The sequence below is a fragment of the Mercenaria mercenaria genome, chromosome 9, assembly GCF_021730395.1.
Source record: "Mercenaria mercenaria strain notata chromosome 9, MADL_Memer_1, whole genome shotgun sequence".
Classification (NCBI taxonomy): Eukaryota; Metazoa; Mollusca; class Bivalvia; order Venerida; family Veneridae; genus Mercenaria; species Mercenaria mercenaria.
The window spans coordinates 67,105,463-67,130,711 of NC_069369.1; the positions used below are offsets into that span (position 1 = coordinate 67,105,463).

The following is a 25,249-nucleotide window of genomic DNA, read 5'->3' on the forward strand; positions in this document are numbered from 1 at the left end:
CATCTGAATACCATTGCTCAAAATGATATGATCAAGGTTTGACATAGAGCACATAGGCATACACATTAAATATCATCAGGATAAACATTTTCTTGTAACAGTCTCTTTTGACTTAGTCATGGGCTAATTTCCATACCAAGTTTGAAGGTCCTAGGCTCAAATGCTGCATTTTTGTACTAACATGACTATTCCTTACCCTGGAAGACTTAAATAACATTAAAAACCAATCTCATTAGATGCTTATGAGATATATTCGTTTACATAAAATAAAGGGAGGTAATTTGTCATAAATTCAGTCAAAAGTTATCTACCCTGATTGTCCGAGTCCATCTGATGGCACAAATGACATTTCAAATCAGTATCTTCTCTGGTTACTGAGATATACCCATTTTAATTTGAAACAAAGGGAGGTAATTTGACATAAAATTAGTCCATAGCTATCTACCCAAATTGCTTCAGTACAACTAAAGACAATAATGAAATTTCAAATAAGTTCTATAAATATTTATGGAGATAAATCCATTTTTATTAAAATCAGGGGAGGTAATCATGCATTGGTATATGCATGTAGAAGATACTCTGTATGAGTACAAGCCTATACAACAATATATTAGTAAAGTATTCATATCGATAAAATTAATGTTTAATCAAGAGTTATCTAATATGACTACTGTGAAATCATTAATATTCTTGGGGGACTAATTTTCGTGGATTTCGTGGTTGAGTTAATCCACGAAATTTAATCCCAACGAACAAGTAAAATTCCCATTCATTTTATGTTCAAAAGTTGATATCCACAAATTCATATCCCCATGAAATTGCCGTTTTGACCAAAACCAGGAAATTTCATGCCCACGAAATTTAATGACTTTACAGTATTTCTTACCATGGAAGACATAAATAACATTTCAAACCAATCTCATTAGAAGCTGCTAAGGTGTATTTATCTAGATAAAAAATAAAGGGAGGTAATTTGTCAAAAATTCAGTCAAAATGTATCTTCACTGATTGTCCAAGTCCATCTGTTGACATAAATGAAATTTCAGATCAGTATCTTCCAAAGTTACAGAGATATACCCATTTTAATTTGAAATAAAGGGAGGTAATTTGACATAAATCAGTCCATAGTTATCTACCCTGATTGTCTCAGTCCAACTAATGACAATAATGAAATTTCCTATAAGTACTTACTGATATAAATCCATTTTGATTACAATCAGGGGAGGTAATCAGATATAAAATAACTCTGGAACCTACGATTGGATCTGACAGATTCGTCATGGAATCCAAGATTTATTGTTGTTGAAGATATTTTGGAAGTTTGTATAAAATCAAACCATAAATGAAGTCTCTATATGGCTGCAAAAGCCAAAATAGCAAATTTTGGACCTTTAAGGAGCCATAACTCTGGAACCCATGATGGAATCTGGCCAGTCCAGGAAAGGAACCAAGATCTTGTGGTGATACAAGTTTTGTGCAAGTTTGGTTAAAATTAAATCATAAATGAAGCTGCTATTGTGCAGACAAGGTCAAAATAGCTAATTCTGGCCCTTTCAAGAGCCATCACTCTGGAACCCATTAAGGGATCTGGCCAGTTCAAAAAAGGAACCAAGATCTTATGGTGATACAAGTTGTGTCCAAGTTTGGTTAAAACAAGAGCTCATCGAACACGAAATGCCCCCCTTGATGCATTTAGTAATTGCACAAGGAACAGAAATTATATGCACACTGTAAATAAGTATATGTAAACCATGTGACCCACAGGGCGGAGCCATATTTGACCCTTGGGGAATAATTTGAATAATCTTAGTAGAGGATCACTAGATGATGTCATATACAAAATATCAAAGCCCTAGGCCCTGTGGTTTTGGACAAGAGGTTTTTCAAAGTTTTTTCCTATATAAGGCTATATAAACCATGTGACCATAGGGGTGGGGCCATATTTGACCCCAGGGAAATAATCTGAACAATCTTAGTAGAGGACCACTAGATTTTGCTACATACCAAATATCAAAGCCCTAGGCCCTATGGTTTTGGACAAGAAGATCAGAAACCATTTAACTCTTCCTGGCCAATGTGACCTTGACCTTTGACCTAATGACCTCAAAATCAATAGGGGTCACCTGCTGGTCATGACCAACCTCCCTATCAACTTTCGTGATCCTAGGCCTAAGCGTTCTTGAGTTATCATCCGGAAACTGTTTTACTGTTCAGGGTCACTGTGACCTTGACCTTTAATATACTGACCTCAAAATCAATAGGGGTCATCTGCTGGTCATGGCCAACCTAACTATCAATTTTCCTGACACTAGGCCCAAGCGTTCTTGAGTTAATGCCTGGAAACCATTTTACTGTTCCTGGTCAATGTGACCTTGACCTTTGACATACTGACCTCAAAATGAATAGGGGTCACCTGCTGGTCATTACCAACCTCCCTATCAACTTTCGTGATCTTAGGCCTAAGCGTTCTTGAGTTATCATCCGGAAACTGTTTTACTGTTCAGGTTCACTGTGACCTTGACCTTTAACATACTGACCTCAAAATCAATAGGGGTCATCTGCTGGTCATGACCAACCTCCCTATCAACTTTCATGATCCTAGGCCCAAGTGTTCTTGAGTTATCATCCGGAAACCGTTTTACTATTCAGGGTCACTGTGACCTTGACCTTTGACATACAGACCTCAAAATCAATAGGGGTCATCTACTGGTGATGACCAACCTCCCTATCAACTTTCATGATCCTAGGCCCAAGCGTTCTTGAGTTATCATCCGGAAACGGATAGGTCTACATTCCGACCGACCGACCGACCGACCGACCGACCGACAGACAGACATCTGCAAAACAATATACCCCTCCTTTTTCAAAGTGGGGCATAATAAAATCATAAATGAAACCACTATCGTGAAGACAAGAAATTGTTGACGGACGCATGCACGGACGTTCTAACGAAACGGTCTTTATGTGACTCCCCCATTGTTCTCTCTATTGTTCTAACAGTCACATAAAAAGACAAATAGTCACATAAACAGAACAGAATGAATGACATCAAAGAGAAAGTACTGTTATGCAGTCACTTAACCATCATTTCGCGGGCACAGATGGACGAAGGGTGATCACAAAAGCTCACCATGTCACTATGTGACAGGTCAGCTAAAAAATCTTATTGATCTGAAATCCCCTGTTTATGCTGCCCAAACAACTCATCTAAATATAAGGAAAACTTGGCTAGTAATATAGAAAATGTTTTTAAGCTGTTCAGATCAGAAAACAGTTTCCAAGGATTCCGAAATGAAAATGGAACTATCAAATTCTGTTTCAATGTAAGTTCTCCAATTTCATGGTAGTTTTTGGAATAAATTACAACTTGATACTGAAATTATTTTGGGAATGTTTGCAATTTCTGCAAATTAGAAATATTCACATGTTGTTGCTCCTAGGTATCTTACCAGCATTCTCCATCTTTAGCAAGAGAATTCATAAATGGTAAAACTTGCTCAAAACACATCTCCCAGTCACATGGCCACTCAGGTTCTTCTGGTTCCTGGCACATGTCAGATCTGTAAATATTCAATGTTCAAGACTTTCTAGTACAAGGTCACTTAACAGAATCCTTCTTTTCATATAAAGAAAGGCCATTTCACACCTGTTTACTTACATTTGAAAACATTTTTTTTCTACCACACCTACATTTTTATTGTGAATATAAAGCCATTCTCAGAAAGTTATTAAATGCATCGTATTAGATTTGAATCAGGATATATACATAAGTTCTGCAGAGGAGATACTGCGGCACTTTAGAGGCAACATATAACTCTACTACAGAATGATGAATAACTATATTCACGATTTAAGGTAGTTCTGCAAGTTCAAACCAAATTTTTTTCTACAATGTAGAATTTGATTAAACCTCGATTCTTCAAAACTTCAGAATATACTTAGAAAATTCAGCAAATAAAAAAGATAAGAGTTGTGTGCTTGGTTTTTTGCTAGACTGATAGGAAAAATTTGAAACTCACACAATTTTTCACAATGGAAGTCTATGGGAATATTACAACTTTCATACCATTTTCGCGAATAGAAATTTTTCTAATATGTAGATTTTAATGAAACTTCTCACAGTCGTAAATAAACAATCATATGGTCTATAATGTGGTAAAATAAAATGTATAGGTCCGTGTGCTTATTTCTGATATATCTGACCTTGAACCGCACATCTCAAGCTAATTTTAAGACACTATTTTGAATTATTTAACGTGTCAGATGTTGTTTTTTTAACTTTAGAAATTAACACTGCCATTGTAATAAATTTGCTCACGGGTTGCCATTATAGGGATAACGCATGTTTTTTCATGTTATAACATCTGCAGAATTCCGAGGGAATGGTTGGTACCTGAGTCCGTTAGGGCGAGGGTACCAACATTTACTGAGGGATTCAGAAGATGTTACAACACGAAAAGAACATGCGCTAACGCTATTCTAGCACTTAACGCGTAAAAATCAAGTAAATAAATATATATTCTTCAACGTCATTAAATTTCCATGAAATGTGCGGTAAAGTCTACGTTGTTTTGTCACGTTGATGTAATTTCATTTTGAATTATCCATTTTGGGGCCATAATGCATTTACGCTCTGCCACGGAATGTGCATATATAAAAAGGTGTTATAACAGCACGTGAGCGCGAGAATCTCTCTGTTAACACACGTTTTCTCTTCTGTTAAAACACCCCCGAAAAGTGACAATGACAGCAGTTTTATGCTAGAATAATTCATAAAATGATTTTCATTTCCGTACGCCGAATCCAGGCTTTATTTTACGTTTTCCGGATAAATGACGTTACGCCATCACTTCCGGTTTATCAAACATGCAGAACTACCTTAACTGCAACATAATGGAGTTCAGAACAAATATGTAAAGTTTTGTTTGAAATAACTGAACTTCAAATACAAGGATGTGTCAAACTTTAGAAATTAAGAATACACTTTTTTTTGTCTGCAGTCCTAAGCAAACTAGATACATTTACCCAGGACACTGGTGTCTCACTTTATATTATTGCACTGTCATATGTTTATTGCTGACAATGCAAGACTAGGTAAACATTTATATTACCTTGGGTGGTGGGCTAGAGTTGGTTGGGGTGGAGGTATGGCTTCTACAAAACAGCATCAATAATCACAAGATAAAAGAAACTGAAAGAGTATTTTTTTCTCAGGAGTGGGAAGGGGTTAAATCTCAATTAACCCTTAGCCTGCTGGCGGCAAGTGACTCTGCCTTTGCAACCAGTGCAGACCAAGATCAGCCTGCACATCTGTGCAGTCTGATCATGGTCTGCACTGTTCGCTATTCAGTCAGTAATTTTTCAGTGAACACCCCTTTGAATAATAAGTGGTATGGCCCAAATTGAATGATGGACCAGTCCATTTTAGATATTTAGGGTTAAAACACTAAATGCAGCACAACTTCACATGCAAAACAACATTCCTTTAAAGTTTCATGACTAGGAAGCTAATAAGGTAATTTAAATAGATAATGAAAATACACACTTTTCGTGCAGGTCGTCGAAGAAATTCTGTAAGACAGTCACATGTTCAGATGAGCAGCTATCCCACTGTGAGCATGAGCCCATCACAGTTCCATACCTGAAAGATATATATTATGTATTGAGCAATTATTTATTGAGCACGAGCCCATCACCGTTCCATACCTGAAAGATATATATTATGTATTATATACATTGCTTCGGCTCATGGAACTTCCAAACACTCACTGAAATCATTTAACTTCAATGGTTTTAAATTTTTTGGTTCTGATTAAAAACTACTATTTCTAGGGATGCAGTGTGGATTTCAGCTTTTGAACAAGACTGGCTACTGACTAGATAATCTTTTTAATTTTTTTTATTCCTTATTCTAATATATTCAGACCGATCTTTCTTGGTTCTGATTATCCAATGTTTTGAGAAGAAAAGGGACATAATTATACATAATAATAGCTTCAGGAGTTATCTCCTGTAAACAAAACATAGGGTCTACTTTTGAATATAAAATTAACAGAAATGTTTGTTTGTTTGTTTGTTGGGTTTAAATATTTTGGATTGATGCACCCATGAAATACAAGGAAATAGCCCTCTATGACAATTAATAATTTCACGAAAATCAGTAAACAGTTTAAAAAATACAAATAAGCTTTTATACCTACAGAATCCACGCAGGGTGTTTAAAATAAAGATTTTGTTACCTCAGTGCAAAAAGGGAGTATCCTAGTATTTGAGATAAAATATATTATCATCTTAGTGCAAAAATGAGCATCCCAGTATTTTGAGTCCTTCAGCTACAAATTTAAATTATATCTACTTATATTTTGACTTCAATCATTGAATTACCATGAGAATTATAAATTTTATGAAAAGAAATCATCAGTGTAGAGTATAAATAACAAGTCATTATAGTTCTTACTTGTCACAAAATTCTATTTTCCTCTCATGTGGCATAAATGGACCCATCGCAAACAGCATTCCATATGTCAGAACACATTTAGCTGTATGTCTTGGTTTGCAGTCACCATCTAGAGGTAAATAAGGCAGAATTAATTTAGAATAAAAATTAAACAAAAGCTACCATATGACAGCACACTCCATAATTTGATAATATGATAACAACCTTCTATCTATAACTTGTTTTCAAACACGAGCTAGAACAACACTTTGTAAGTATGAATCAAGATCTGTCAGAGGACAGGAACGCTCGACTATTCAACAGCCCTGTCATTAAAGAAAGTTAAAACAAGAGCTCCACCAAGCAGGGTAACATAAGCCCAAAGGGTTATATCAGAGAAAGGAGGGAAGCAAAATTTAAAGAAAAAGCGTACTTAAAGATTTCTATGGTGGGGCATGTGAGGGGGTGGGAGGAAAGGGGGAGCAGGGTGTGTGTGTGCGGTAGTGGTGACAGGAGACATGATACTAAAAGGCAAGAAACTAAATGATAAACAAAACCAAAAAAAACATAAAAAAAATTCTTATGTGGGATGGGGGGGGAGGGGGAATGTGTCAGGTTGCAATGTAGATTGTTGCAGCCTGCATCAACACCTGTCTATATTCCAAGTTCAAGTCACAACTCTGGACATGACATGAAATATGATGGGCAGATTTCACCTTGCTGTGGCCTTGACCTTTGACCTACCACCCTAGTTCATGCACTCTGCACACCGTCTCATCACCACTTACCTTCATCCCAAGTTTGAAGTAAATACCTTGAATGATTAATAAGTTATGCTCCGGACACGAAATAAAACGAACAAATTTGATCTTTGAGCTAAATTTGTGACCTTGACCTTTGACCTACAGACCAGATTCATGTGCTCTTCACATCGTCTCATTGCCACCTACTTATAAGCCAAGTTTGAAGTCAATACCATGTATGGTTATTTAGTTTTAAAACGGACTTGAAATATGATAGCCAATTTTGACCTTTTAGCTCAATTTGTGACATTGACCGTTGACCTAAAGAGCCGGTTCAAGCGCTCTGCACATTATCTCATTGCCATCTACATACACACCAAGTTTAAAAGTCAATACCTTTGATGGTTATAAAGTTATGCTCCAGACACATATAATGACAAATGACAGACAGATGAACACATGCACAGAAGCGCCATCACATAGTACGTCATAAAAAAGAACTAAAGGGGGCATAATTTCGTAAATTTTGTAAAAATGCAAAACAGGGTTATGTAACCTGTGTAATGTTTGTCAAATCATCATAATGAACCAGCGGTAACTGAGATACCAGCTTACATACAACAAGAGCTGTCCGTAAGACAGCCAATGCTCGACTATTCGAAATATTGTCCCAGAAGCAGGAAAATATTACCCAAAATATTAAAATATCTAAAGAGTTTCAATCCAGTACCTGCATTGCTAAACTTTAGAAGTTTTCTAAGTCTAAAAGGGGGGATAATTTGACCAAAATGCATGTCAGAGTTATGGGACTTCATGCGATCAACTAGTTTTATAACCCCAAAGACACATGTGAAGTTTCAATTCAATATCTGCATTAGTTCTGTCCTTTAAGTTATAGCTGTATGTACTTGCACGCAAAACTTTAACCAGGATTCTCGAAGTCCAGAAGGGGGCATAATTTGGCCAAAATGAAGGTCAGAGTTATGGGACTTGGTGCTATCAACTAGTTTTATAACCCCAAAGACACATGTGAAGTTTCAATTCAATATCTGCATTAGTTTTGGAGATAGTAACTTGCATGTAAAACTTTAACCAGGATTTCCTATGTCCAAAAGGGGGAATAATTTGCTCAAAATACATGTCAGAGTTATTGAACTTGACCCAGTGAGGTTGGTAATTGACCTAGAAAAAGAAAAAGTAAGTTTCAAAGATATATGCCTTTAAATGGTAGCTGTATGTACTAGCATGCTGCAAAACTTTAACCAAGGTGTGACGCTGACGCCAGCACCAGGGTGAGCAGTCAAGCTAAAAACCAAATCGGGACTCTAAAGTTGACACAGATACAGACAAAATGGTGAGTGCAACAGCTCTACCTATTCTTCCAATAGTCCAGCTAAAAAGCAGTATAATTTTGTTCAAATGTAAAGATTCTGGCTCTGTGAGGTAATTTAATGATGCTAAAGAATGATATAGAGTTTGAAAGCATCCAGTTCAGATGTTGCTGAGAAAACACCTGGCATACAAAACTAGGGCAACTGCGGGTTGGGGAAGAAAAACAGACATAGAATAAGCATATTTCCTTTGGAATTTATTCTCAAGGAGTATACTTCATTGAGAAATGTCTTCATATTTGGACCACTACCTCTTAGTTTTGCAAGCTAAATAAATTAGTGTAACAAATTTATTGCAAATATTTTGAACAACATCTGACTAACCATTAGTAAAATTATGCATTTAAAACTCTTTTAAAATTAAGAAGATTTATCTCAAAATGAAACAGGACTAAAATAAAACTGGTTTTTATTACCTGTTGGAATTTCCTCATCTGAAAAAAAAAACACACAAAAGAGTGAGTTATTTTAAGAAAAGAATATTACAAATGTGAAATAAATAATTGAGCCGTGCCATGGGAAAACCAACATAGTGGGTTTGCGACCAGCATGGATCCAGACCAGCCTGCGCATCCGCGCAGTCTGGTCAGGATCCATGCTGTTGGCTTTCAAAGCCTATTGCAGTTAGAGAAACTGTTAGCGAACAGCATGGATCCTGACCAGACTGCGCGTATGCGCAGGCTGGTCTGGATCCATGCTGGTCGCAAAGCCACTATGTTGGTTTTCTCATGGTGCAGCTCATATACATTTTACAGGCCCCCTCAACCTTTAGCCTGCTGGCGGCATCTGCAGGCTGATCTTAGTCTGCACTGTTCACTGTTCAGTTCACTATTCAGTCTCTGTAAAGAAACTTTCTGGATCCATAAACTAAAAACAAAAAGTCCAGAAGGATTAAATTCAAAACTGCTGTTTACAATAGATAAATTTCATGAATATTATACATGTGCAGTTTTGCATTGTACACATATACTCTGGGTACTATTCCGTTTTTTCCTATCGCCGCTTTTTTATATAATCTTACTATAGGAAATTTTTGGTATTTTCATATCCGGGATAGTACCTTATAGATATATATGTATTTGCATCCTAATATTTTGCTTAACGTTTTCCCGCCATTTGACATTACATTATCAGTTTTACGTCATGTCCGTTGTTTATATTTGTATGTGAATTATCCTGATGAAGACGTTAGCCGAAACATTGATGAGATAAATTACTATATATAAAAACTTTTATACATGTTGTTGTTGAAATACCTACAGCACTATTCAGTCAGTAAAATTTCAGTGAAAACCACTCTGATAATGAAATGTTCTACCTAAATCAAATGAAAGACCAGAGCATTTTTGAAATTAAGCAGGGTAATATTAACGAATAACCAGTTCCTGCTTCATTGACACATTTCATACATGTTAAAGTATCAAGATAGAGGACCTATATAGCCAATAAGCATTTTATGTTCCATCATATATTCTCCATATACAATTTCAGCATTCATCAATGGTTATGACAATGCAACTTTCTGTTATTACCAATCAATGCCGAAATAACATACAAGAATACATAACAATCTTGACAGTTGTCTCAATGAAATCATAAAATGGATGACAACCTTCAAACTAAAAATGAATCAGTCTAAAACTGAAATAATCTATGGTACATCAGTCAAGAGCATCACATGAAGAATAATTTTACATAGTTTTTCTAAAAATAATTTATCCAGTGCACATAACAATTTTTAAAATTACATTCACATTCAAATAAATCAATATAAGAAAGTGCTCTATATATTTCACTGATACCAGTCTCATTAAAAAAATGTACATGGAAATATATGGAAATTTCTGTTTTAAGAAGATACTGGGCATTTAAAGATTATACATGAAGGTTTAGAGATTTAGAATTGGCTGCTTCAAAGCATTTCAACAGAAAAACTTCAATTAAACTGATAAATAGGAAACTTTGTCAATAATCAGGATCATTCTCAACTAAATATCCAGTTAATTATATGTATCTTACAGAATATTTGAAAGAGCATCTACGTGCATTTTCCATAAAAATTGTGCCAATTTCCCGTCACAATACACGTTAGTCAAAAACAGCTGTAAGCTTGGGAATTTCCATGGCTATCTATCTTCAAACACCTACCTCTTTGCTTAAGAAAAGTTGCAAATTACCACAACATTAGATATATACTAATATTCTAGCCAATTTTATCCTTCAGAAATGAGTCCTTTTTAACTAAATCCTACTGTGCACAACATATTACAACAGAAAATTCCAACTCACCTGGCTGTCTGCATGTTGCATTAAAAGCTTTAAGGTGCTCAATATGTGCAGACATCATGTGATAGTCTATTGGAGAAGCTGGTTCTATCTCCATGAAGCATTTTAGTAAGTTATTGAAATGTGTACATATTGTCTCCAACTTAAACTGCAAATAAAAAAAAAAATATCATTTTCACGCAAACCAAAAATGTAAATTGACTGGATAAGAAATTATCGATTTATTGGGAAACAAGTTAATGGCCGAGTTTTTTACAATATTCTGCAGTTTCACGCGTGACTATGGCGATAATCTCACTGTTGTTTATTTCGCAAGAGAGACAAATTCATGCAGAACACATAGGTAGCTGCATATCGTCGTAGATATTTACGTCCTTGCTTAAAGGTCACACTGACAAAATTATACATCAAGTGACAACTTTCCAGCTTTTCAACAAGGAAGAAGAACCCAGGCGCCCAACAGAGCATTCCAAAATTTACCTTCTGTAAATACCAATGTATAATGTGCATTCATGTAATATATTCAGTCCCCATTTAAGCCTAAAATCTTTTGAGAAAAAAAGTTTTTTGGTCAATCCAGAAAGAAAACAATCTGATTAAACTGCGAATGATAAAATTTACATCAGCAGCTGCAAGTCTAACATTAACCCTTACCCTGCTAAATTTCTATAATGAACTTGTCCATCTTTCAATTTGGACAATACCATTAACTGTTAAAAGGGGTGCTTACCAAAAAGATACTGACTGAATGGCAAACAGTGCAGATCATGATCAGCACTGGTCGCAAACGCAGAATCAATCCTGACCAGCATGGTAATGGCTAAGCTTCAGCGTCCTACAGTTAAGCTACCAGCACCTGTGACAGACCTCAAAAGACATTTGATTCAATTTCGTTTGTACTGCGGAAATTGGCATTTGAGTTGAAGCAAGCCGCTTAATTCAAACCAACAGCAAGAGTAGTGCTGGGAGAGGGAGATGGGGGTGTCACAAATATGATACATGGGTATCTACAGAAATCCAATTTATCTTAGCGTCAAATACTAAACTCAGGAGATAGAAAAATTGCACATTCAACCCCATTCTCCCTTACCTTCTGCTGTAAAATTCTCTACGTTTAAGTTCAGTTTTGTTTTTGAACTACACACAAATGTACAAGAAATGGGAATAGTGTAAACTGTAAGAAAAATGACAGCTGCAGCTGAATACAATGTTAGTACTTACATTAACCATGATATCTTTAATGCATTTGTCCCAGGGGTGCTCGTTTATATCTACAGTCATAGAGTCTACACAAGTAGTGCCATCAACAAAGCCTGCTTCCACTACAGTGTAGGGCAAGGACAAGCAGCCATACACATTGGTCTGAATCTCATCCTTGACCTCACCAGCTTTCCTGTAAAATATAACATGTCACACTGTGATACAAGGCTCAACTTAAAATATATTTTGAATATAAGTGCATCTTCACAATAATTATTTGAGCCGCGCCATGGGAAAACCAACATAGTGGGTTTGCGACCAGCATGGATCCAGACCAGCCTGTGCATCCGCGCAGTCTGGCCAGGATCCATGCTGTTCGCTAACAGTTTCTCCAATTCCAATAGGCTTTAAAAGCAAACAGCATGGATCCTGACCAGACTGCATGAATGCGCAGGCTGGTCTGGATCCATGCTGGTCACAAACCCACTATGCTGGTTTTCTCATGGCACGGCGCAAATTTTACTCACAAGTAAGTGCATCTCTACATGCAGTGGAACTAAACCATTTGTACAAGTTGCAGATTCATAAAGCAATTGTTTAAGAACATTTTCTATTTGTAGCTCAAGCAACATCTGTGTGAAGTACAGCAGACTATTTCAACAGTTCCACCCAAGGTTGCTACAGACTAACCGAGCCATCCGAAAATTTTCTTTGAGAGGTCAAAGTTTCTAATGATGTGAACCTTTTATGTGCTGTGGAATGGAACTTTTTTGAACAAAGAAATAGAAGGTCAACAATGGTCACATTTGGGTAAACATAAAGCTATAACAAAACTTTGACAGTCTTAACAACTAAGCATCAATTACTGTACATTTAGTTTTAGTTTATGCAGTTGAGACTCAGTATCTTGACCTCCTTCAACTTAAAATTCAAGTTATCTGAAAAGAAAATTAAAGTCTACTCAAAAACCTCCTTAATGGACGCTTTTTCACTACATTTAAGTCAAATTCAACATACTGGCCCTCTGGTTGTGTCAAAGTGAATTTGAGGTCCTGTCAGTCAAAACTTTAGTATTTACAGCACAATATGTCAAATCAAAAACCTTGTTGTCTAAATAATGGCAAAATCATGTGTTGCTAAGTTATAAGATAAGTATAAACCATGAAAAAATGCGTTAATATATGCATGTATATGAGGCAATGGCAACACATTGAGCAATAAAGAGCCTCCACCAAATAAAGATTGTTTAAGCTGAATTTCCACAATCTAAAAAAAAAAGGCTTGGTCCCTCAGAACTCCAAATAAGGAGTTTCAACTAAGCTTTATATATATATATATATTTTTGTACGATGAAAGCTTTAATTTTTTTTTAAATTCTTTTTTAAGTCCTTTTGAAGGAAAAAAACAGTGTCAGTGTTACAAAATCTCCAGCATTTTATTTGTCTATTTAAATGGACAAATAGCAAAGCTACATTCCATGACTGGTCTCAAATCTCACTTTTTTAACCTCAGACCCAGCTAACTGGTGCCATCTGAGAAGATAAAGTTGTAACCCAAGCAGGCTTAAAACACTTTTCCTCCGGATTTGGGCAAGAGTGACAAATGACAAAGTCACACACTAAAACTTTTATCCAAACTGAATTTCGTATTTCTGATATGCTGAAGAATATAATAATTCACATTTCAGCAACCAGTGAAAGAAAATGTCCAGTGAAACTGATATGATTATGTTATAAAGAAAATAGATTAGATATATAACTTACAGGCAATCTTCTGTAGCAGCTCCATGTATAAACTCTAAACTAGAAGTGGCAGCAGCAGTAAGGTTACATTTATCACGTTTATAATGACATGGGTATGGATCAAAGTCGGCAGTTATATTTGTATCAGACGGACATTCTGTTAGTGCATCTAAAGCCTCCAGCAATTGTGTCTTTTGAGCAGAATCTTCACACTTTCTGACATAGTGATTGACACATGCTTCCTGATTCTTGTTCAATCTGTGAAAAGATAGTAAATACAATCCGAGAGACTGTACAAAATATATCTATAATAATGATTCAAGAGATGAGGTTTTATTATATACCTATTTAAATTCTGTCAAAACTACTGCTTGCATTTCACAAGGAAATACGAACTGGCTGGGAAAAAATCCCATGTTGTACCTCCGTATTGTATGTTGCCGAACTACTTTCATTGAATATGCATGAGCTGACACAGACATATAAATAGCACATATAAAAACATCACTCATTTCATTTAAACATCAACAAAAGTTTAAGATTTCGTTCAGTTACAAATAAACAAACAAAAAGGTGGACGTATATAATAAAAGGGTCATTACAACTGTAGCTACATCTGAAATTTTGTAAGGACGGATCATACTTGGCGCATGCGTGCCTTGTGAAATCCAACCTGGCAAAATCTACTTGAGCTGAATACAGCATACTAGATGGAGCTTCTGTTATAATAACCCTACTATATGCCATCACTCTAAATTAGTGAAAGAGTTCACTGATATTTACAATCTACATTCTACCTATATAAATTACTGTGAAATTAAAATCAGCCTAACCTCTCCATTAATAAATTGTTGCCCAGCAATAGCCTTCAATCTGATAAAACTACATTTCAACAGGAATAAATAACAACTAAGACATAAATAGCCTACACTGTAGAAGAGTTAATTCTATTGCAACACAGCAGGTCACCCTGCCCTGCCCTTTTCAACTGCTGCCATACTGCCCTTACAATGTCCCCACCAGCTAAATCCCACCCTTAAACTTTCCTACCCTGTAGATCTCGACATACCTCATTAATTTTCTGATCAGCAGATTCTTTCAAAGTACATGAACACAGGTCACAGATAAGGTTATTGATCATGTGTTATGCGAAAAACAGAAAAACAAAATGTTCATATACAGCCAACTGATTGCCAACACACACCTTAAAGCATGTGAAAAGTGTCCCATTGGATTGTTTCATGCAAGCATTACATTTACACACATGCAGATTTAAACTGAATGATTATGATTATACTGTCCATTAGTATATATCCATGCAATCTGATCCTACTGCAACTTTGTCTAAAAGATGTTCAAATCTTAATAAATTTTGAATGCAAAAATAAGCATATCAATGCCACATACTCAATTTGAAAACTGCTACTCGTCGTAGTAGCTACTTAAATTTACTTTTTTGTTTGTTTTGTTTTTACTTCTTTTACTGCTGTCTTTAAGCAATATTTCAGTAATATATGGCAGTCAGTTAATCTTACTAATGTTTTTGATACCTTACCACTTTTGAAAAGTTATCAACAAGCAAATGACAAATTCCCCTCATGAGTTAGAGGCAGTGAACAAATAAAATTAATTATGTCCCCCTATCAACCATCACCAAGAGCATTTTCTATGTATAAGATTTGATTAATTGCCCTCTAAAACATTACCAAGAATTTAATCCTTGTATGAGATTTGATTTATTGCCCTCTAAAATATCATCAAGAACTTAATCCTTGTATGAGATTTGATTTATTGCCCTCTAAAACATCATCAAGAACTTAATCCTTGTATGAGATTTGATTTATTGCCCTCGAAAACATCATCAAGAACTTAATCCTTGTATGAGATTTGACTTTTTTGCCCTCTGGAACACATCACCAAGAACTTAATCCTTGTTAGAGATTCAATATATTGCTCTCTCTTACTCCTTGTACAATTATGTTTCAATGTAATTTATTGCTATCTCAATCTTCATTAAGAACATACTCCTTGTATAAGTTTCAATATACTGGTCTCTCAATCTTCACCAAGAACTTACTCCTTTTATAAGTTTCAATATACTGGTCTCTCAATCTTCACCAAGAACTTACTCCTTTTATAAGTTTCAATATACTGGTCTCTCAATCTTCACCAAGAACTTACTCCTTTTATAAGTTTCAATATACTGGTCTCTCAATCTTCACCAAGAACATATTCCTTCTATAAGTTTCAATATAATGCCATCTCAATCTTCACCAAGAACTCACTCCCTTTACAAGTTTCAATACATAGTTCTCTCAACCATCACCAAGAACTTACTCTTCGTATAAGATTTAATATATTGCTTTCTCAATCATTACTAAGAACCTACTTCTTGTACAAGTTTCAATATATTGCTCCCTTAATCATCAACAAAAACCTCCTTGTATAAGATTCAAACCTATTATCTCTAATTTCAAAATTTCTACATTACCTTTTCAATGTAATAATTTTTTTGTTTTCTGGACTGAGTCACACCAACAACATCTAGCACATATGGTGGCTTTCCAGATTTTTGATGTGAGAAAAAGAACCCAGGTGCCCCTCCAAACATTATGGCAGGCATAGACGTGCCCCTGGGTAAAACCACCAACCTTTATCACAGCTGAATAGCTTCATCACATGATGGGTCAAGCAGGGCTTAATCCTACAGAGGTAAAGTACGAGTGCTTCAAATTCAGTGATTTACCCTACATAGCCATAGAGATCTAGTTATATAATCCTTGCTTGTGTTCATTTTCTTAATAATGGTCTAGTAAGCAAATATAAATGATAAAGTGATTTATTAATGGATTACTTACATGCATTTTGCATCTTGGTCAAAATCAGTAACCTCTACTTCATATTCGTATTGACACATAGCAGCCTTTTCTAAATCACAATCTTGGTCTTGGTCAATACGTGCTTCACACACCACACGAGTGATTTCCTCAATGCACGAGTCATTTGGTACAATACTTCGCAATGTCTCTAGTGAGCTACGAATGGCTAATATCTGGCTGTTGTTGCATTCTGGTAACTTACCACTCACACAGACTAATGCTCTCTTGATATGCCTTGAAATAAATGAATAATTATAATCTTATACCTTTCAGATGGTCGATTGTAAACCTCATTATATTTGGTTCAGTGTTTAAAAAGTTATTTTGGGACCATTATTATTCATAGGGTGAGGTGCTTGTTTTTGTGGATTTTAAGGTTGAGACAATTATTATTCACAGGGTGAGGTGCTTGTTTTTGAGAGTTTTAAGGTCGCAACCTTCAACACACTAAGTTATATTTTACACCTCTAACAATCACCTATCAATCATAAACCTATTCGTGTTGACTATCACCTTGATGAAAATACAAAGGTGGGGAAATGGTACTAAACAACCAACATCAAGATAGGTTAAGACTATTTCAGTTATAGATGTACTGGTTTCAGTCTTATCAAGATCTTCTTCAGCATGAAAAAAGTATAAATTGATTCACTGAAATACACCATCATGTGTGAAATAAAAACAAACACACTATTACAAACTTACATGCATTCAGGGTCTAAACCAACTGTTCTAGAGTAGCGTAAAATTGGCTTGAAACACTTCTGCCAATTACAAGTTGACTCCTCCTCTTCCTCTGGCTCCTCCCCTTCCTCCTCCTTTCCTTTTTCTTGTTCCTTCTCCATGTCTCTGATTGGCTGAGGACAAGACATGTCTGAAAGTGCTGTGAAACACTGAGAAATGGCTTCAATTCGTTCCGTCATACTACTGGAGCAATTAGCCTTGTATTCCATCACTTTTAAAGCAGTTGCTTCCCTGGCACTGAAACAAACATACACTCAAGTATCGGTCAGACTGGACTAGACAAGACCAGACAAAGTATGGGACAGATAGATGAACAGGGAGACAGATAAAATGCACAAGTATGGGACATACAGACAGTCAATTAAGGGACAGAGAAACACATATACAGACAAGCATGGGACAGATAAACAGATAAATAAATAGACTGACATACAAACACACTAGTACTGGACAAACAGAAAGACAGACAGACTGACAGATACACACACATACTGACAAGTAAGGGACAGATAACATACAGACAAACAGACAGACGCATGTAGTCGCATACATATGCATGTATACAAACACAAAGTATAGATAATATCCATCCCCACCACAGATTTATATGACTGAAATAAACACTTTTGATTTTTATTCCCTGATTTTCCAGGGTATCCTAATTTTTTACTTACTTGGTACTGTTCAATTTGTTAAAAAAATTATTTGAAACTTTAAATTTCAGAAATCGGGGGTGGGTATTTGTCTGCTGAGAGTTCGGATTGTGTCCTACATTCACCTATTTCCCACAAGCCAGCTCATCAGCTTCCACTCTCGATGACTCATGCACTTTAGGGCTCAATTCTACATGAAAGTGGCAAGTGATTCCAAGTCAACTGCCACTCGGTCCAGCACCATTTCAGCTTGTGATGAATGGAGAGTTGGACAAATTTTTATGACAGCTGGGCATAAAGGGAAACTCTATATCCACTTCTCTCACTTTTGAGGGCACAACTATACTTAATAGAAAAGCCCATACCTGCAGAATTCCATGTAATCTTCAATATGTTTAAACTGCAACCCAAACAATCCCTGAATATTCTCTCCTGCCATGTTTCCAATTTCTTTATACTTGCAGCTTTCAGGTTCATCAACTGTGCATAAAAATTTGAAAAAAAAAGAAAGATATTACTACAGTTCATGCCAATGATATCTACACAGTCAAACCTTTGCTAGCTGCAAACAAAGAAGATCTGGCTCAAGAGACCACTAACTTTTCCAAATTTTAAGCAGTTGCAGTGCATTCTGACCTGTTCATAAAGGTGATATGCAAATAAAAGACCATCTGCAAATAATGTACCACCTGTTAATAAAGACCATCTGCAAATAAAGACCAACTGTTAATAAAGATCATCTGCAAATAAAGACCACCTGTTAATAAAGACCATCTGCAAATAAAGATTATCTGTTAATAAAAACCATTTGCAAATAAAGATCACATGAAAACAACAGCTCGCAGAACAAGAAATGCCCCCCTTGATACATTCAGTAATTGCACAAGAAACAGAAATTATTTGCTCACTGTAAACAAAAGTTCTACTGTTCTGGTTCAATGTGACCTTGACCTTTGACCTATTGGCCTCAAATTCAACAGGGGTCATCTGCTGGTCATAATCAACCTCCCTATTAAGATTCGTGATCCTAGTTCTCAAGTTATTGTCCAGAAAGGGTTTAACTGTTCCGGGTCAATGTGACCTTGACCTTTGGCCTACTGACCTCAAAATCTATAGGGGTCATCTACTGGTCATACCAAACCTCCCTATCAAGTTTCATGATCCTAGGCCCAAGCGTTCTCAAGTTATCGTATCAAAATGGTTTAATTGTTCTGGGTCACTGTAACCTTGACCTTTGACCTACTGACCTCAAATTCAATAGGGGTCATCTGCTGGTCATATCTAACTTCTCTATCAACTTCATGATCCTTGGCCCAAACATTTTTGAGTTATCGTCTGGAAACCGTTTAACTGTTCCTGGCCAATGTGACTTTGAACTTTGACCTAATGACCTCAAGTTCAATAGGGGTCATCTGCTGGTCGTGACCAACCTCCCTATCAATTTTCCTGATCCTAGGCCCAAGCGTTCTTGAGTTATCATTCAGAAACTACTTTACTGTTCCTGGTCACCGTGACCTTGACCTTTGACCTACTGATCTCAGAATCAATAGGGGTCATCTGTTGGTAATGACCAACCCCCTTATCAACTTTCACGGTCCTAGGCCCAAGCATTCTTGAGTTATCATCCGGAAACTGTTTAACTCTTCCAGGTCACTGTGACCTTGAACTTTGACCTACTGACCTCAAAATCAATAGAGGTCATCTGTTGGTCATGAACAATCTCCCTATCATCTTTGATGATCCTAGGCCCAAGCATTCTTCAGTTATCGTCCGGAAACCGTTTAACTGTTCAGGGTCACTGTGACCTTGACCTTTGACATACTGATCTCAAAATCACTAGGGGTCATCTGCTGGTGATGACTAACTTCCCTATCAAATATCATGATCCTAGGCTCAAGCGTTCTTGAGTTATCATTCGGAAACGGATTGGTCTACATTCCGACCGACCAACAGACCGACATCTGCAAAACAATATACCCCTCCTTCTTTGACTGGAGTATAATAAAGACCGCCTGTTAATAAAGACCATCTGCAAATAAAGATTATCTGTTAACAAAAACCATTTGCAAATAAAGATCATCTGTTAATAAACAGCATCTGCAAATAAAGTTTATCTGTTAATAAAGACCATCTGCAAATAAAGATTATCTGTTAATAAAGACCTTCTGCAAATTAAGATCAGCTGTTAATAAAACCATTTGCAAATAAAGATTTTAAACAAATCCGAAAAGAAGATTGAGAGCAAAAGTACCAATTAGTTTGAACCTCTGGGTCCAAAGTTATAAGACTGAATTTTGAGACCAGTCAAAAAACTCTAAAGTCTGATTGGTTGTTTCTGAGCACAAATTTGAAATTAACCAATGGCAAGCTGGTTGTTTCTGAGCACAAATTTGAAATTAACCAACAGCAAGCTGGTTGTTACTGAGCACGAATTTGAAATTAACCAATGGCAAGCTGGTTGTTTCTGAGCACAAATTTGAAATTAACCAACGGCAAGCTGGTTGTTTCTGAGCACAAATTTGAAATTAACCAATGGCAAGGTTGCTTTCTGAGATTGTTATCAAAACTCAGTTTCTGGACATGGCAAAGTTGATATTTTCTGAGACAATTAGATGTAACACAATTTTCTATTTGAGATTGTAAGCTTTTAGTTACTTGTGAAGGACAAATAACGGCAGGTACGGAATCCAATAGGACCGGATAAGTTAACTGATCTGAAAACAAGAGCACCGCCTTGCGGGTGCTGACGCTCATCTGATTTTTTTTGTGTAATAGAAATATAGTCCTACCCATGATTTTCTAAGCCTAAAAAGGGCCATCATTCTTGCAAAAAGCAGGATAGAGTTATGTTTCTTGATGTACAGTGTCCACTTATGATGGTGAAAAACTGTTGCAAGTTTTAAAGCAATAGCTTTATTAGTTTATGAGAAAAGTTGACTTAAACATAATACTCAACCAAGAAAATGATTTTCTAAGTCCAAAAGGGGCAATAATTATTGCAAAAAGCAGGATGGAGTTACACTGCTTGCTGTACAGGGTCAACTTATGATGGTGAACAAGTGTTGCAAGTTTCAAAGCAATAGCTTTGATAGTTTAAGAGAAAAAGTTGACCTAAACATAAAACTTAACCAAGAAATCTGATATTTTCTAAGTCCAAAAGGGGCCATAAATCTGGCAAAAAGAAGGACAGAGTTATGTTCCTTGCTGTACAGGGTCAACTTATGATGGTGAACAAGTGTTGCAAGTTTTAAAGCAATAGCTTTGATAGTTTAGGATAAAAGCTGACCTAAACATAAAACTTTACCCAGAAAACTGATTTTCTAAGTCCAAAAGGGGCAATAAATCTTGCAAAAAGCAAGATGGAGTTATGTTTCTTGATGTACAGGGTCAGCTTATGATGGTGAACAAGTATTCCAAGTTTCAAAGCAATAGCTTTGATAGTTTGGGAGAAAAGTTGACCTAAACATAAAACTTAACCAAGAAATCTGATATTTTCTAAGTACAAAAGGGGCCATAAATCTTGCAAAAAGCAAGATGGAGTTATGTTACTTGCTATACAGGGTCAGCTTATGATGGTGAACAAGTATTCCAAGTTTCAAAGCAATAGCTTTGATAGTTTAGGAGAAAAGCTGACCTAAACCTAAACTTAACCAGGCAACGCAGACGCCGACAACTGCTCAAGTGATGACAATAACTCATCATTTTTTTTCAAAAAATCAGATGAGCTAAAAAGGCTTTTAACCAATCTCAAACAAGAGCAGTCATACCCACTGTCTCTGTGTTTTATAGATAATGGAGTGTTAAATCTGCAATTATGGAAGCTGAAGTTTTATTTTTGCACATCCAGTCATTAATAATATAATTTGATAAAATATTTCAATTCCTTCAGGAATTGAAAAAGGTAATATCAACAGAAATTTTATGTACAATAAAGAAGTTAATTAAAAAAAATTAGTTTAGTCTGATTTATAGTGTACTATGCCGTCTGCTATCTGTCATAAGATTATGTTTCACTTTATTCCATTTCTGCCGTGTAAATGAAGAAAAAAAATAAGTACAAAAGGGGAAACAATTCAAATATTATACAAGACATAATTATTGTTATTGTGCTCTGTACTTCCTCTCATTACCATCTACCAGTTTATCATAATTCTTTTCATTCCATTCAGCTGTTTTAAAGTTACTGTTTAGGCAATTATTAAGTATAAAAAGGAAATTTATTCAAAACAATTCAATTCTCTCATTGCTATCTATCACGATATCATGTGTAAAATCCCCTTCAGAAGGTTAGCTCTGAAATTATCATCTGGAAAATAACAAAAAAAGTACACAAAGGGAGATAATTCAAAATTATTCAAGTTTAGTTTCTGGCTCTCTGCATGCCGTCACATTGTTATCTATCAGAATGTCATGCTTCATGAATTTCCTTCAGTGCTTTTCAAGTTATTGTCAAGAAAATTAAGTACAAAAAGTGAGATAATTAAAAAATTGTTCAAGCTAGATGTCTCATAGAGATCTATCATTATATACATTCCCTTCAGCCATTTCAGACTTATCATCTGGACAAAAGAAAATATAAAGTACAAAAAAGTGAGATCATTTGAAAACATTTTTCATGACAGAGTTATGGTCCCTTTGCTCTGCATTTCCTTGCAGAATGTCTCATTCTGCCAAGTTTCATCCCATTCCCTTCAGTGGTTATCGTCCAAACAACAAAAGTGTGACAGATGAACAGACGGACTGCCTTACTATATCTCACTCACTCTTTCACAGCAGGGGATAAAAAGTAAACAAAATCTCACCATCAGGTTCATTTTCTTGACGTTTCCTTCTTTTAGATGGTTCCTCTTCCTCTATATAATGTTGTTCCAGGTTACACATATCATCACTGCATGTATACTGACAACGTATCTGGGATCCTAGCTTACATTCATTCTTCACTGTCTTAGCAGACGTCGGTGTTATGCATTTCTTTGTTATTGATGTCTTGTTGTTCTTAAGCACGAATTCTGTGAAGCATGACTGTTGGAAAAAAGATTGCAAATGTGGCAGTGAATGGGTCTGGAGTTTCGTCCAGTCAATTCATTATAGAATACTGCCATTTGGAGTAAAATAAAGTTCACTTGAACTCGACTGGACAGGAAAAAATTGTTCGAGTTATAGGTAGTTCTAGCCACCGAAACAATATACATCATAGGGATTATTGCCTGACCTGAGGATGAGTTAAACCAAAGGCTGGTCTTCAAATTATGCGAGTTTGAGGAACAAAGTTAGTCTGTAAGTTAATACTAGTATAAGTTAATCAAATACTGTCAATCAGAAAATACAAGTGATTATTTCATTTTAGCTAATATTCACATGTGAATTAAAAGCATCTGACAAAATACTAGGCAGCATATAACTGCAACCATACAACTGGTACCCAGCATAGACTCTTGACAATATGAATAAATAGGTGTCTTCGAAATAAAAGTAATGCCACAGTGAACTAATCTACTGTAGTCTATCATTTCCATTTCAAAACATCACATAAAAGTCTTCATATAGATCACTCATTGAATTCTAATGAAAGAAACTTTAATGTGAGCCAGGCCATGAGAAAACCAACATAGTGCATTTGCGACCAGCATGGATCCAGACCAACCCGCACGTCTGCGCAGTCTGGTCAGGATCCATGCTGTTCGCTTACAGTTTCTCTAACTGCAATAGGCTTTGAAAGCGAAAACAGCATGGATCCTGGCCAGACTGAGCGAATGCGCAGGCTGGTCTGGATCCAAGCTTGTTGCAAACGCACTACGTTGGTTTTCTCATGGCGCAGCTCATTGCTTGGTAATGAAGCAGAAAATAATGAAAGTTTACCTGTTTATTGAACGGACAGGTTATATTGTGTTTATTACACTCATCATTGTCTTGTTCTTTATGACAGGTGTAACATCGTATAGGTGTTTCTGTCTCCGGTGTTTCTGTAGGAAATATTAAAGACATCCAATGGCCATGTTTCATTCAAATACTTTTATCTTTAGATATTTACATCAAATGTAGAAACTCCTCATCAAATGTATTTAACTTTAATAAAAATATAAATCAGTTGTCTGTGTAATTAAATGTCATGCAGTATCAGCCTATTGTTAAAAAAAACTTCCAGGTTTTGTTTGCGGTTATACACATTTATACTGTGTTTAACTATACATGTTTTGTTTGCAGTAGTACACATTTATACTGTGTTTAACTATACATGTATTAAGTGCACACTATTTTAAACCTTGTGCATAGTACTATTAATACATGTAAACATGCTGATTTTATGCTTACATATACAAGATATAATGCAGAACTTGTTCATTTTCAAATATGAAATTTTACTTTAGTATACCTTTAAACTGACTTTGCTAAGACTTTTTGTCTTGTATGGTTTTTGTTAATTCAATTTACTGCAGGTAGTTAGGCCAATGTAAGTTAACTGCTAGACTATCATCCAAATTTGAAGCACACCATGAGAGAACCAAAATAGTGCATTTGCGACCAGCATGGATCCAGACAAACCTGCGCAATCGCACAGTCTGGTCAGGATCCATGCTGTTCGCTAATGGTTTCTCTAATTGCAAAAGGCTTTGAAAGCGAACAGAATGGATCTTAACCAGACTGCGCAGATGCACAGGCTGGTCTGGATCCATGCTGGTCGCAAATGCATGTTGGTTTTCTCATGGTGCCGCTCATTTTTCTCTGAAAAGGGAAGGAGGTGATTTTTTATCTTTATGTCACTGCAAGTATGGAGCCATGATAAGCCAAAAAAATAATTTTGAAGATTTGTTCAGTTTTCCATTGTGAAGTCTTCACTGACCCCATCTGACTTGTTGGGCATTATTTCATGCCCTAGAGTAGAAGTGTCTCGTACAGAAGAATGCATTCCCAGCATGGCTCAAACAAGCATCTCACGGATGGATTTGAAGTCAGTGGATTTGACCACTTGAACAAATCCCCCTTTTATTTTGTGTAATTAAATTGGCCTGTACAAACTGGAACAAAAACCATCAACTTATGGGTGAACAAAGAGCTATAAAAATAAATAGATCGGCAACTTGAAAGACATATAGAGCAAATCTCATCAATGTCACATGGCAATTGCATGAGATCTCGTTTTACTGGTGTATGAAACAGACATCAGAAGGATAAAA

At 36.0% G+C, this 25,249-nt stretch overlaps 2 protein-coding genes across 3 annotated transcripts in view; both read right to left on the minus strand.

Annotated features, from left to right (window-relative positions):
• LOC123547340 (uncharacterized) overlaps positions 1–6,562 on the minus strand; it is a 125,049-nt gene extending 118,487 nt beyond the window's left edge. For both annotated transcript variants that reach the window (XM_053551627.1, XM_053551626.1), the window contains exons 1-3: positions 6,458–6,562; positions 5,546–5,641; positions 3,450–3,560 (exon numbers count right to left, since the gene is read on the minus strand). In XM_053551627.1, the coding sequence (XP_053407602.1) occupies positions 3,450–3,560; positions 5,546–5,641; positions 6,458–6,516 (266 nt within the window). In that variant the 5' untranslated portion in view covers positions 6,517–6,562. The remainder of the gene's footprint in view (positions 1–3,449; positions 3,561–5,545; positions 5,642–6,457) is intronic.
• A 2,383-nt stretch (positions 6,563–8,945) lies between these two features.
• The window catches only part of LOC123547338 (uncharacterized), a 126,478-nt gene continuing 110,174 nt past the window's right edge, over positions 8,946–25,249 (minus strand). Inside the window, exons 46-54 of the mRNA XM_045334358.2 lie at positions 23,934–24,037; positions 22,877–23,096; positions 18,440–18,554; positions 17,383–17,658; positions 16,657–16,911; positions 13,820–14,056; positions 12,078–12,249; positions 10,860–11,004; positions 8,946–9,004 (exon numbers count right to left, since the gene is read on the minus strand). Of these exons, the coding sequence (XP_045190293.2) occupies positions 8,946–9,004; positions 10,860–11,004; positions 12,078–12,249; positions 13,820–14,056; positions 16,657–16,911; positions 17,383–17,658; positions 18,440–18,554; positions 22,877–23,096; positions 23,934–24,037 (1,583 nt within the window). The remainder of the gene's footprint in view (positions 9,005–10,859; positions 11,005–12,077; positions 12,250–13,819; positions 14,057–16,656; positions 16,912–17,382; positions 17,659–18,439; positions 18,555–22,876; positions 23,097–23,933; positions 24,038–25,249) is intronic.